The sequence below is a fragment of the Trachypithecus francoisi genome, unplaced genomic scaffold (genome assembly GCF_009764315.1).
Source record: "Trachypithecus francoisi isolate TF-2019V2 unplaced genomic scaffold, Tfra_2.0 Lachesis_group1, whole genome shotgun sequence".
NCBI lineage: Eukaryota > Metazoa > Chordata > Mammalia > Primates > Cercopithecidae > Trachypithecus > Trachypithecus francoisi.
This window is the reverse complement of record NW_022681454.1, coordinates 104,631,253-104,642,224: the sequence shown is the minus strand read 5'-3', so window position 1 is coordinate 104,642,224 and position 10,972 is coordinate 104,631,253. Positions and strand designations below refer to the sequence as shown.

The 10,972-nt window shown below is 51.6% G+C and overlaps 2 protein-coding genes across 5 annotated transcripts in view; one reads left to right on the top strand and one right to left on the bottom strand.

The window, feature by feature from the left end:
- Positions 1 to 482: 482 nt before the first annotated feature.
- Positions 483 to 7,155, bottom strand: LOC117084926. Its single transcript, XM_033213329.1, has 6 exons — positions 7,099 to 7,155; positions 4,908 to 5,009; positions 4,457 to 4,720; positions 3,503 to 4,151; positions 3,043 to 3,143; positions 483 to 1,111 (listed from the first exon to the last, which is right to left on the bottom strand). The coding sequence occupies exons 1-5, from the start codon at positions 7,153 to 7,155 to the stop codon at positions 3,130 to 3,132; spliced, it is 1,086 nt and encodes a 361-aa protein (XP_033069220.1). The 3' UTR covers positions 483 to 1,111; positions 3,043 to 3,129.
- Positions 7,156 to 7,611: 456 nt separating this feature from the next.
- Positions 7,612 to 10,972, top strand: part of LEF1 (lymphoid enhancer binding factor 1) — a 120,582-nt gene continuing 117,221 nt past the window's right edge. For 2 of the 4 annotated variants that reach the window (XM_033214955.1, XM_033214954.1), the window contains exon 1: positions 9,261 to 10,294. In XM_033214955.1, the coding sequence (XP_033070846.1) occupies positions 10,286 to 10,294 (9 nt within the window). In that variant the 5' untranslated portion in view covers positions 9,261 to 10,285. Of the gene's footprint in view, positions 9,013 to 9,260; positions 10,295 to 10,972 lie in introns of those variants that run through there. The other 2 variants (XM_033214952.1, XM_033214953.1) reach the window with 2 other exon arrangements.

The window sequence follows — 10,972 nt, the reverse complement described above, 5'->3', positions numbered from 1 at the left end:
GTGGACTTGAGATCCGTTAATTGGCAGAGCAGGATTGTAGGACCTTTAAGTCAAATTCAGATAAGGCAAATCAGCTTTTTTTTTCTGCCAAAGAAAAGTGTTTGGTGGAGCCAGATGACAATTTTGTAGCCTAAACTATTTGCACTGGCTCTCTCTACCATCTGAATTCACTCCCATTATTGTTAATTCTGAGTTTAAGCATAGCCATACAAACAAGACATAGTTAAGGAAGGAACTAGAAATTGGCTGTGTCTTGGATATATGTATATATGAGTATGGGTAACCTCACTCAAGATGTCTGTTTTTATGGACAGAAGTACTTTAAAACAGAAAGCATCCTCAAGGTCAAATGTCATACAGGCCAAGTTCTTCCTCTGAGAGGTAAATTACGATTTAAAGCAGTTACCCAGTTTCAAATGAAAACAAATACAGACCATTCCCAAGGACACTCAAAAGCCATGTCATGACAAAAGGAGGCTCAATCCTGACCCTCTAGGTTGGTTTATTTACTTTGATGGAACTCACTGGAAAACTGTTCAACTCTACGCTTCACTGTGCCTGTGCAGGATGTGTTTTCTGGGCATTGGATGTAGATCTTGTCAATCAGGCACTTTCCTGGAGCACTAAAATGTACAGATTACACACATCAAAGGCAGGCTGCAGCCACTGTAGCTGAAATTTACAGAAATCTGTGCGGCTAGTAACTGGATAAACAATGAGACTAATGACCTTGTTCTGCATTAATCTCTCAGTGGCTCAGTTGGTACTGCAAGAAGGTTGTGGCTTTGGCTTCTAGCCTCAAACCAGGGATTATATGCTTGCCCAATGCCAACGGAGCCCAGGAAGCCTGAGAATACAGCCCCAGTCCATCCATTTTATGAGGTGCATTTACCACAATTCAAGAAACACATCCATTACCATATCCATCCAGGAAAGAGATTTATAAAAATAAGTAAATTCCTTGGCCATGCCTCCCCTTTCAGGGAGTTTCTTATAGAAGGCCCCAGGTTTTCCTTGTTTTCAGGGTCTCTCCATTGCCCCGCAAAAGCAAGATAGAATCTTTGATCTATGTTCCTCTTTTGGCCAGAAATAAATTTCAAAAAGGTTGCATCTGTAAAGAAAAGGGAAAGGAAGAATCGAAGTTGACCAGTGAACTTGATCAGCATCCACTTTTACTTTGGGACATTTGGGGAAAAGGTACATTGAAAATAGAAGGTGCTTTCTAAGTGCCAATAAAAATTGCTATAGAGTCCCTTCCACACAATTGGCAAAGGCTGAGGGTTGCTGCTGGCAGGAGGCAACTGAAGGAGATGGAGCATCTCAGGAGGAGTCTGCACCCTAGGCCACCTTGGGCCATGCCAAAGGGACCTAGGAACCCTGGAACCCTACCCACCCTCCAGCCCTGCTGCTTTCATCACTTTGTACACAGTTCACACTGAAAAGCTTATATTGGAAAATGGCTCCCAATGAGCCCAGGAAATGGCTCCCTTGGTGGGGTTACCTTAGGTTAGAAAGGATCACACTGAAGTGCATTCAGCTAAATGCCCTATGTAGGACACCTGTGGTACTCCTGTTACTTCACAGTCAGCCCTATCAATAATCTTCACTGCATTGTAAACTTGAGATACCTCTGCCTGGGATACATAATCACTTTCTATTTTAAAACATAGATTTTGGTGGCACACAGTCCCAAGAAACAACTCTTATATACCTTTCTAGTCACTCTCCCCACCTCTGAGTCCTGACAACTGTTGTTGGGGGTATTTTATCCACATAAACATTACTACTTTCTCAGGCCATTATACTAAGACTGTTTTTAGAGCTGCTGTAATGTGTGTTAAATGTCTCACAAAAAAGTACTGTTTTCGGTGTTATTTTCTTCATTCATTTATGAATTCATTAAGAGCTCAACATAAACACGAGTTAAGGCATATTCATCCTGTTCTTAAAATGTTCTCTCATCACACTCACTTGGGGGGTGACAACCGCTTCAATGGCCTTTGTAACACAACTGATGGAGGTGTGGAGATGGTCATAGCGTGGACACGAGAGTGTAACACTGTCCCCATTTGCTCCTGTGGTAAGGGTTCCTAGGCCTTCAGAAGTGTTTGATTTTGCAACTTAACGGGTCCCCTTAAAAGGATCATCTTTGCTTCATGGACTAATAATACCTTACATTTGTACATATTTTCACATGCATTATCTCACTTAATAGTACGGTATTATTATATCCATTTTTCAGAGAGGAAACGGACTCTGGGAGAGGTTAAATGGCTTGCCTGAGGTCACCAATGGCATGAGAGGGAGTGGCAGGGCCCATCTCCAACCCAGGATTTCTGACTTTTCGCATCACAGTATTTCAAAGCTGTCTCTTTATTTTAGTTACTTCCATAACAACAGAAGTGAAGGGACCTATAGTTTTTTAACCTTAAAAACACAAAGGTTTCTGATTGAGTGGCCTATAAGAAAAGATCTCTGTAGTCTATCAACGAGAGGGTTTCAAATTATAGGGATCAACTGTGAGAGTGAGTACTTTGATAAAAATATTAACATTGGTTTTCCAGAATCTAACTTCTGTGAAAAAAACGATACGGTGCACCATATCATGGGTAGAAAAAAAGGACCACTATACACAACGAACATATCCACACGTGTTGGGGCAACGTTCTCTTCCCAAATGTGGCCGCAGAAGAAAGTGCGAAGCGTGCTGAAATAAGACAATATTTACGACTGAAGAAATTCGGCTTCACATACCAGTAATTATGAACAAGACATTTTCCCTAATAAAAGTACTCCAAAACGAAATATAGAGAAACTGTTTCCCTATGTTCTCTTTATTTTATTCCATGTGCTCAAGAATGGTCACAGAAAGAGGCAAAGGGAGCAGAGAGAGAAAGAAAGAGACCTATATAGAGAGCCGGCCTCTGCTGAGGGTTGGTTTTGCTTTAGAAACTGGAATGTGTCCAGGCTTGATTTTTATTTTCAATTCACATTTCAGATCCAGCTCCCCAAACTCTTTGATCTTTCTCCCTGTCTCCTTACCCGGAAGAGAACCCTTGGCCTTCTCAGCTGGGAGCTGGGAGCACACGTGGAAAGACTGGCTCGGATCCATATTCTTGCCAAATTTAGTCACACAAAGGGGCCTGCGAGGGAAAAAAGAAAGGATGAAAGCGGCAGCCGCCGCGACTTCAAAGGCTGTGCCGCCGCGCCGGGCCCTGCGCAGGCGCCGCCCTCAGCCGATATAAAGCCCGACTCGCGCGCGCGGGCGGCCTTTTCGCGCGCGTCCCCGACCCGGGGGGCGGGCCGAGGGACAAGGAGGGCCAGGGCGAGGAGGACTCAGAGCTGGACGCCGCGGCTGTGCTACCCGCCGGCCTTCCGAGGCCGGTCCCCATGCCAAGTTCAGGCGCCTGAGAAAAGTTTTTCAGAAAGGAGGGACAAGAATGTCCCGTCCTGCCCACAAAATGAGCAGTCCTGTGGCCCGCAAAATGACTCCAGCTCCCACCTCCATTCCAGCTCCATTCTAGGCATTCCCCATGCGTGGGAGCCCGGGTTCCCGTCGCGGAGAGCAGCCGAGTGACGAGGGCGCGTGGCCGGGCCCTGTCTGGCTCGTTGGGCTCCCTTGTGCCTGCCTCGCGTTCCTGGTTCCCGTGCGCTCTCCTACCGGCGTGATTCCACTCCCTCTTGGGCAGTCTTAGGACGTGTACCCTCGCTTCCCAGCTGGCAGAGGGGCGGCCTGGAGAGCGGGGTGGGTTGCGCCCCTTGCCCGCGGGCCGCTGGAGGAGGCGGCCCTCTGGACAGCCGCGCCCGGGACCCCCACCCAGCGAGGCAGGGACGCGGGGCTCGGCCTGCACTGGCCCAGCGCGGGGAAAGCCGCAGGACGGCGGGAGGGGTGGCGGACCCCGCTCGCTCGAGCCCCGCGAGGCTGCGCCGAGCTGCGGACGCCAACGGGCGCCGGCCCCGCGGAAGCCCGACGTCCGCAGGCGGCCGGATTTGTGAACGACTTTTTCACGGTCCCACGAGTTCCCTGATACCCCGGAGGGTGGGGGGTTGAGTTTGTTTGTCTTTAGGAGGCGGCAAGAAGAAGCGGAAGCACCCCTGGGACACAAACTGCCATTTCCCTCGCCCCCTTCTCTCCTTTTCCGCGAAGTCCGCTAAACTGAAGATGCCCACAGCTTTCGTCTCCAGGCGAAGACGGGGTGGGAATTCGAGGGGGTCGGAGTTCCGCCTCTGGAGTCACATTATTTGTTTTCTAGCCCTTCTCCTCGGCTCCTGAGTATCCTCTTCCGTAGGCCCCGCCACCTCCTTCCTCTGGGATCCCACCAAAGTTGTAGCTGGGAGAGAGTCCAGGCCACACAAAGGGGAAGACCTGGAGCCTGGGCGGGGGTTAGGACCCAGGGGGCGGAGAGGACTCGAGGGGCACCTTGCTTTTCTCTCGTCCTTGTAATTAAGGACTCACTGGACTGTCTGTAGCCGACTCGAGTTGGCAACAAAATCGCCGGGGGGGAGGGGTTTTCTGGTGTGAGTGGGGGTCACTCCTCTGGCTCTGCTGCCCGCTCCCGAGCTTGACTGGGCTCCGCTTACCCCGTGGGCAGCGAGGCCGTCTCTTCTCCCCGGCTACTCTGTTCTTGTGCGGGGTGGGCGCCTCGCCCCCCACGCACAGTTGAGGCGACGGCGCCCGATGTAGAAGGAAGTGTTGATATAAAACAAGTTTGCTCCCAAACTAAACCCAAACCAAGCAAAGCCACCAGGAGGGGAAAAACCAGCAGCAATCCAGCCAGCCCCTAGCAATTGTTTTCACGGACGGAATTAAATCACATCAAAACGCCCCCTGAAACCCACATCCTGAAGGAGTGAACCTACAACAGCCAACCTCCAGTCGTTCGCTCGAGTTCACACGAACAACTTGCCTCTAACATCCGAGTGAAGGGGGCGGCGGGCGGCGGGTGCCTCTCCTGCACCGCACCCACCACATCCCGGACCTGGGATCCCACTCGCACCCGAAGAGGCGGCTGCTTATGTTAATACCAGCCCCCACACGAATTAGAAAAGACCGCCTGGTGACAGAATTGCCTATGCCAGAAACTACACTGAATCCGTCAGGGAGCGGGAAGAACGTCTTCCCCGGGTTACTTCGCCCCTCCTGCGTCCGCCTGCTTTTTCCAAAAGGAAGACTTCACGTGGAAGTGTCAACCTCTCTCCCAAACGAAGCTTTACAAATTTGGGGCGCATGGATTTTACTAAAGCCCCTTCTAAGTGCTGCTCATCAGAAGATTTACAACAATCCTAAAGACAATCAGCTAACACCAGTTACACCACTGTAAGGAAAACAGCCACGCAAATAGAGCAAGGTGCTGGGTTATTTCGTTAGAAACAATGTTTTCAATGGACAGGGTCACAGTAAAATAACAAACTCAGCCACCTACCCTTGGCCCTTCAAGTAAACAGTTTCCACTATTGTTCTAAAAATTCGCATCTTCTTGAGCTTCTAACCTTCAGGAAACCTGGAGCATAGGCTCCAAATGACTCGGGGAATCCAGCGAGTTAACATGAAGGAGAAAGTGGCATCTGAATTAGTTTCAGCACTTAAACAGCGGGGGGATGTAAGAGTCATCATTTAATCTCTCTTTGGCTTCCAGAAACTACCCCCTAGCCATTCTGTGTTCCTCCCTCCCCCTCCTGAGGGTTTGATGAAAAGGAACCTCTACTCTGCTTTGGTGAAACTGCATTTTCTAGTTGTTTTCCTATTGGTCAAATTGGTGCAGTTATGGGAGGACTTTTGACTATTTTCCCATATGTCTTTTAAGAACGGGGCTATAAATGTCTGACACAGCTATATGTTCACCTCTCTGGGACACTCACTCACACTGGTGCATAACTTTAAGGGAAGTGACATACCACCATCATCCAAAAACAAAAATTGGGTTTCTCACACACTGTAGCAGAATATACTCCTTTTCTTCTCTTGAGGCATAGCATTGTCAGCTATTAAAAGCGGATTTAATGTTTTACTTTTCCTGGATTCCTTCACCAACCCCTTAATTTTAACCCAATCTCCCAGATAGAATTTACATGTGACTACTGGCCATATTCTAGGGACCAACTGGATCCTTCGTAAAGTTTTAAAAATTGCTTCCTAGTAAATTCTCATTCCCAAGAAGTAGTAGTTTTAGTAGGTGAAGTTTTAAGTGCTCACTTAGATACAGCATTGTTAAAATCTTTACCCATTCAATGTTTAGCAGCCTGAAATTTCACCTTTAGGAAAAGAAGAGGAATCTTTGCTAGACCATTCCTATATAACGGAGCAAAATCTGATTCTGTAGTGTTTTCCTTATTTTAAATTTAAGGGAGATGAAGATACATTTCTTTATGTCCTTTGTTTACTGTTCTGAAGTTTTACAGATGGCTACTCTATTGGATATAATAATTTTGCCTAGATTTTTAACAGAGGAGGTTTGAGAACCAAGGGACAAAATGTAATGTGTTTTCAAACTTCAGCTTCCCTTCTGCTGTAACTTTCACAAAGTATCTCCTGAAAACTCCTGTCTTTGTACAAAATGCATCAAAGGCACAGTGGAGACTGAGGAATTTTTGAGGTTGTATTCGGATTTGCATCCTCAAGGGTTCCTTTCAGCTCGCAGTCCAAGGTGCCAGGAACTACCCCGTCCTCCCTCCCTCTTCTGGCTTTGCTCTCCTGAGTCCTTTTGCCTTCTCTTCCCCCTTCTTGGATTATCTTTTCATTCTCGATGAGGTTCCCACACACTGCGGTGTGTGTCTCTGAAAACCCACGAGAGACCTAGCACAACTCTCCGTACATCCCGTGGTGAGGACAGAATGAAAGAGATATTGTTTAAAAAGCAATAATTAAAAGCTAATCTTCAGTTCCTTCTTCCTCGTCATATTTTTTCTCGGTAAGCCTGGAGATTTTATTTTCACTAGCGTGTTCCCTTGTCTCCAAAGAGCGTGTGTGTGATATTATATTCGGGAAAGCCACAACTCTCTTTTCCTTGTCCTTCTGTTCTCTCTTAATAGTTGAGCAATGTCTGTTATATTTTCCCCTTTTCCTTCTTTTCTCAGTCCCAGATTCCCGCCTCTCCCCACTGTCAGAGCATCTATCAATGTGGTGTCGATCACAGCGGCGGCGGCTTTCTCTTTCATCTTCCTCCCCGGGCCAGAGCGAGGGAGGGAGAGTGGGAGGCGTCAAGGAGGTAGGGGAGAGACTGGCAGAGGAAAAGGAGTGGGTGGGTGGGGGCCAAGAAAATAGATACTTAGATGATGAAGTCAAGCCATTGCGGCAATGTTTCTTGTCAATTTCACGCGGGCAAAGCGTGCCTCTCGGTGGGTTTTAAGCAGCGCCGGGTCATTCCTTCTCTCGCCAAGTTGCCTGATCCTTCCCTCCAGGCGCGCGCGCACACACACACTCACACACCCCAAAACCAATACTCGTCCTACAGGATCTGGGAAAAGAAAAAGAAAAAAAACCCTCAATCACCACCTCCTTCTCGCCGACTCCCCCTCACCCCCCGCCTCCCCTCCAGCGGGCAGCCAAGGAGAACTGGAGGCGGGGGAGGGGAGAGGGAGGAGAAGCGACGCAAGTGGGTAGCTTTACAGCGCCGGCTAGGCGCGGGAGGAGGAGAAGCAGTGGGGAGGCGCAGCAGCTCACCTGCGGGGCAGGGCGCGGAGGAGGGACCCGGGCTGCGCGCTCTCGGGCCGAGGAACCAGGACACGCCCGGAGCCTCTCACGCGGCCAAGCTCGGGGCGTCCCCTCCCCTCGGCTGGGCGAACCCAAGGGGCGCAGCTCTTTGCTTTGACAGAGCTGGCCGGCGGAGGCGTGCAGATCGGCGAGCCGGCGAGCCAAGCTGAGAAACTCGAGCTGGGAACAAAGAGGGGTCGGGCTGAGTGTGTGTGTCGGCTCGAGCTCCGGGCAGAAGCACTTGGGCCCGAGGTCCCTGCTGTGACTCCCCGAGACTCCGCCGTGCCCTCCAGTGCGGAGTCCCCGCGCTTGCCGGCAAAAACTTTATTCTTGGCAAACTTCTCTTTCTCTTCCCCGCCTCCTCGGCCCCCACCTTCTCCTCCTCCTCCTTCTCTAGCAGATTAAATGAGCCTCGAGAAGGAAAACCGAAGCGAAAGGGAAGAAAATAAGAAGCTCTAAAACGGACATCTCCAGCGTGGGTGGCTCTTTTTTCTTTTTCTTTTTTTCCCACCCTTCAGGAAGTGGACGTTTCGTTATCTTCTGATCCTTGCACGTTCTTTGCTGGGGCAAACGGGGGCTTTTTGCCCAGACCCCCTCTCTTTTCTCGGCAAAAAAACTACTAAGTCGGCATCTGGGGTAACTACAGTGGAGAGGGTGTCCGCGGAGACGCGCCGCCGGACCCTCCTCTGCACTTTGGAGAGTGGTGTTCCCTCCAGAACCAGCGTCCTCCGCGCGCAAATCCCGGCGACGCGGGGGGCGTGGGGTGGCCGCCGGGGCAGCCTCGCCTAGCGCGCGCCGCGCAGACGCCCCCGGAGGCGCCAGCTACCGCGGCCCTCGCCGCCCAGTGCCCTTCGGCCTCGGGGGCGGGCGGCGGCGTAGGTCTCCGCGAAGCGGGAAAGCGCGGCGGCCGCCGGGATTCGGGCGCCGCGGCAGCTGCTCCGGCTGCCGGCCGGCGGCCCCGCGCTCACCCGTCCCGCTTCCGCCTGCTGTCCTCCTGCACGAACCCTTCCAACTCTCCTTTCCTCCCCCACCCTTGAGTTACCCCTCCGTCTTTTCTGCTGTTGCCGCGGGTGCTCCCACAGCGGAGCGGAGATTACAGAGCCGCCGGGATGCCCCAACTCTCCGGAGGAGGTGGCGGCGGCGGGGGGGACCCGGAACTCTGCGCCACTGACGAGATGATCCCCTTCAAGGACGAGGGCGATCCTCAGAAGGAAAAGATCTTCGCCGAGATCAGTCACCCTGAAGAGGAAGGCGATTTAGCTGACATCAAGTCCTCCTTGGTGAACGAGTCTGAAATCATCCCGGCCAGCAACGGACACGAGGTGAGCGGGCCGCTGCCCCAGTTCCGAGAGGCGTGACGGGTCCCTGGGAAACGCAGAGAGGGAGGAAGGGAGGGAAGGCGCCCGGCCGCCCGGCCGAGGGTCCCGAGTAGATCCCTCGTTTGTTTTGGGGTGTGTGCGTAGCTGGGGCCCCGGTCCGCATTGCGTGTGTGTGTGTGTGTGTGTGTGTGTGTGTGTGTGTATAGAATGGGAGGTAGAGGGGCAGGGAAACTTATTCCAACTGGATCAGTTTAGGGGGTTCGGTGGCTGAACGATTGGTTCGCGGGCAGGAAAACGTGCCCTTAACCCACAGTGTTTCGCCTTCGGTCTTTTTGTTGGGCTGATGAGTGCCAGGGTTTAAAAGCGAGTATGGCTGAATAACGCTACTGAGAAATTCTTCCGTGGGACGGAAAACAAAGTGCACCCGCTATCTTTTGGTAGATGTCTCTGCAAAAGTGCGTTAAACCACCAGAGGCTTAGGTGGAGACGAGCAGAGCCACAGGCAGGAGGAAGGGGGGGCGGGCGTGGGCTGGGGCAGGCGGGGCCGTCCCTACCACCGCCGAGACGGGCTGCAGGGAGCCGGCCGGCCAAGGGGGCGCGCGCCCGGGCTGTGGGGGCGGTGCGGGGTTCAGTCCCTGCGGCCCCAGAGCCTGGGCTGGCAGCTGGGAGCTGTGGGTGCGCGGAGCCGAGCCACCCCAAGCTGTACCGCCTCCAACTCTAGTTTCTCCAACCGCCATCACTTGGAAACAAACCCACAACTTTTATTTGGGGTTTGGGACCGGATCAGGCCTTAAATCTATGCAAAAGAAAGGCGGAGAAGTGGCGGAAGCCGGGCACTAGTCCGGCAGGGCGGAAGGCGCGGGTCTTCTGGCCCGCTGCGGGCAATAGAGCTGGTAACCTGAGTAGAGTAAATAGAGACACGTGGGTGCTGGCTGGAGAAAGCGCGGAGCGGGGCCGCGCTGGAGGGCTGTTTGAAGCCTAGTCCAGAGCTGGTAGGGGGCCGATGGACCCTGATACCCGACACTCCACTGGTCACCCTTGTTCCACAACTGGGAAACCTTTCTCTGGAGGAAATCCGGTAGAAAAGTCCTGACACCCGAATGATTTAACCAACGCCTTTTCCCTCCAAAGAAACTTGAAGGAGATACCTTTTTTCTTTTTCCTTAAATGGCATCTTTCTACCCCCAAAAAGAAAGTGTGTGGTTTTGAGGGCGGGGACATTTTGGGTTTTAAACAGCGCGTTTAAGAACACCTCAGATCTGCCTTCTCTATCCCAATGGCAGAGGTGAGTACGCATTTTGAAAGGCTGGGGGCCTGCGTTCAGAGAACAGAAGGGTGTTCTTTACCCGTTGAATCCAGTTTGAGCGGGATGGGGGCGGGAGTAGGGTGCACCTAACCCCGCATAAAAGATTTGTGACTATTGTGTGTGCTAGGAAAAGGAGGTCAAAGGGAGGACACACGTCCCGAGAACCAAACAACATCCAAAACACAGGTTTTTTGCCAAACTCTCCTATTTGTAGAGCAGCCTCTTTTTCTACCCATTTTGCTAGTCCTGCCTTAGTCCGTAGATAATTTTGCCACCCACTTCATATTCTCCCCACTTTTCTGGTCTGGGTGAAGGACGCTGCGTTCGAATCCGAGCACTCGGGTGTTAAAGCGTTACACTTTGCTGGGTGTTAAGTGGGCATGAGGCCTGAGGGTGAAGGAGTAATACCACTGATTTGCACGTGGTTGAGTCTGTCTGGGTGGATGGTGATTACCAAAACTGATATCAACTGGGCTACTTTTTAGATGTCTATAACCTGACTCTCTAATTTTCCTCCCTTTAACCACAGAGTCGTTCTACTTTTGTAAGCCTGCGCTCAGCCAGCCATAGTAGGTTATAAGCTCGAGTGGAGCTTCTACTGAAACTGCGCTCAGGGCAGTTGCCTTAAGACCTCATCTGAGTGGTTGGCTTGTTTAT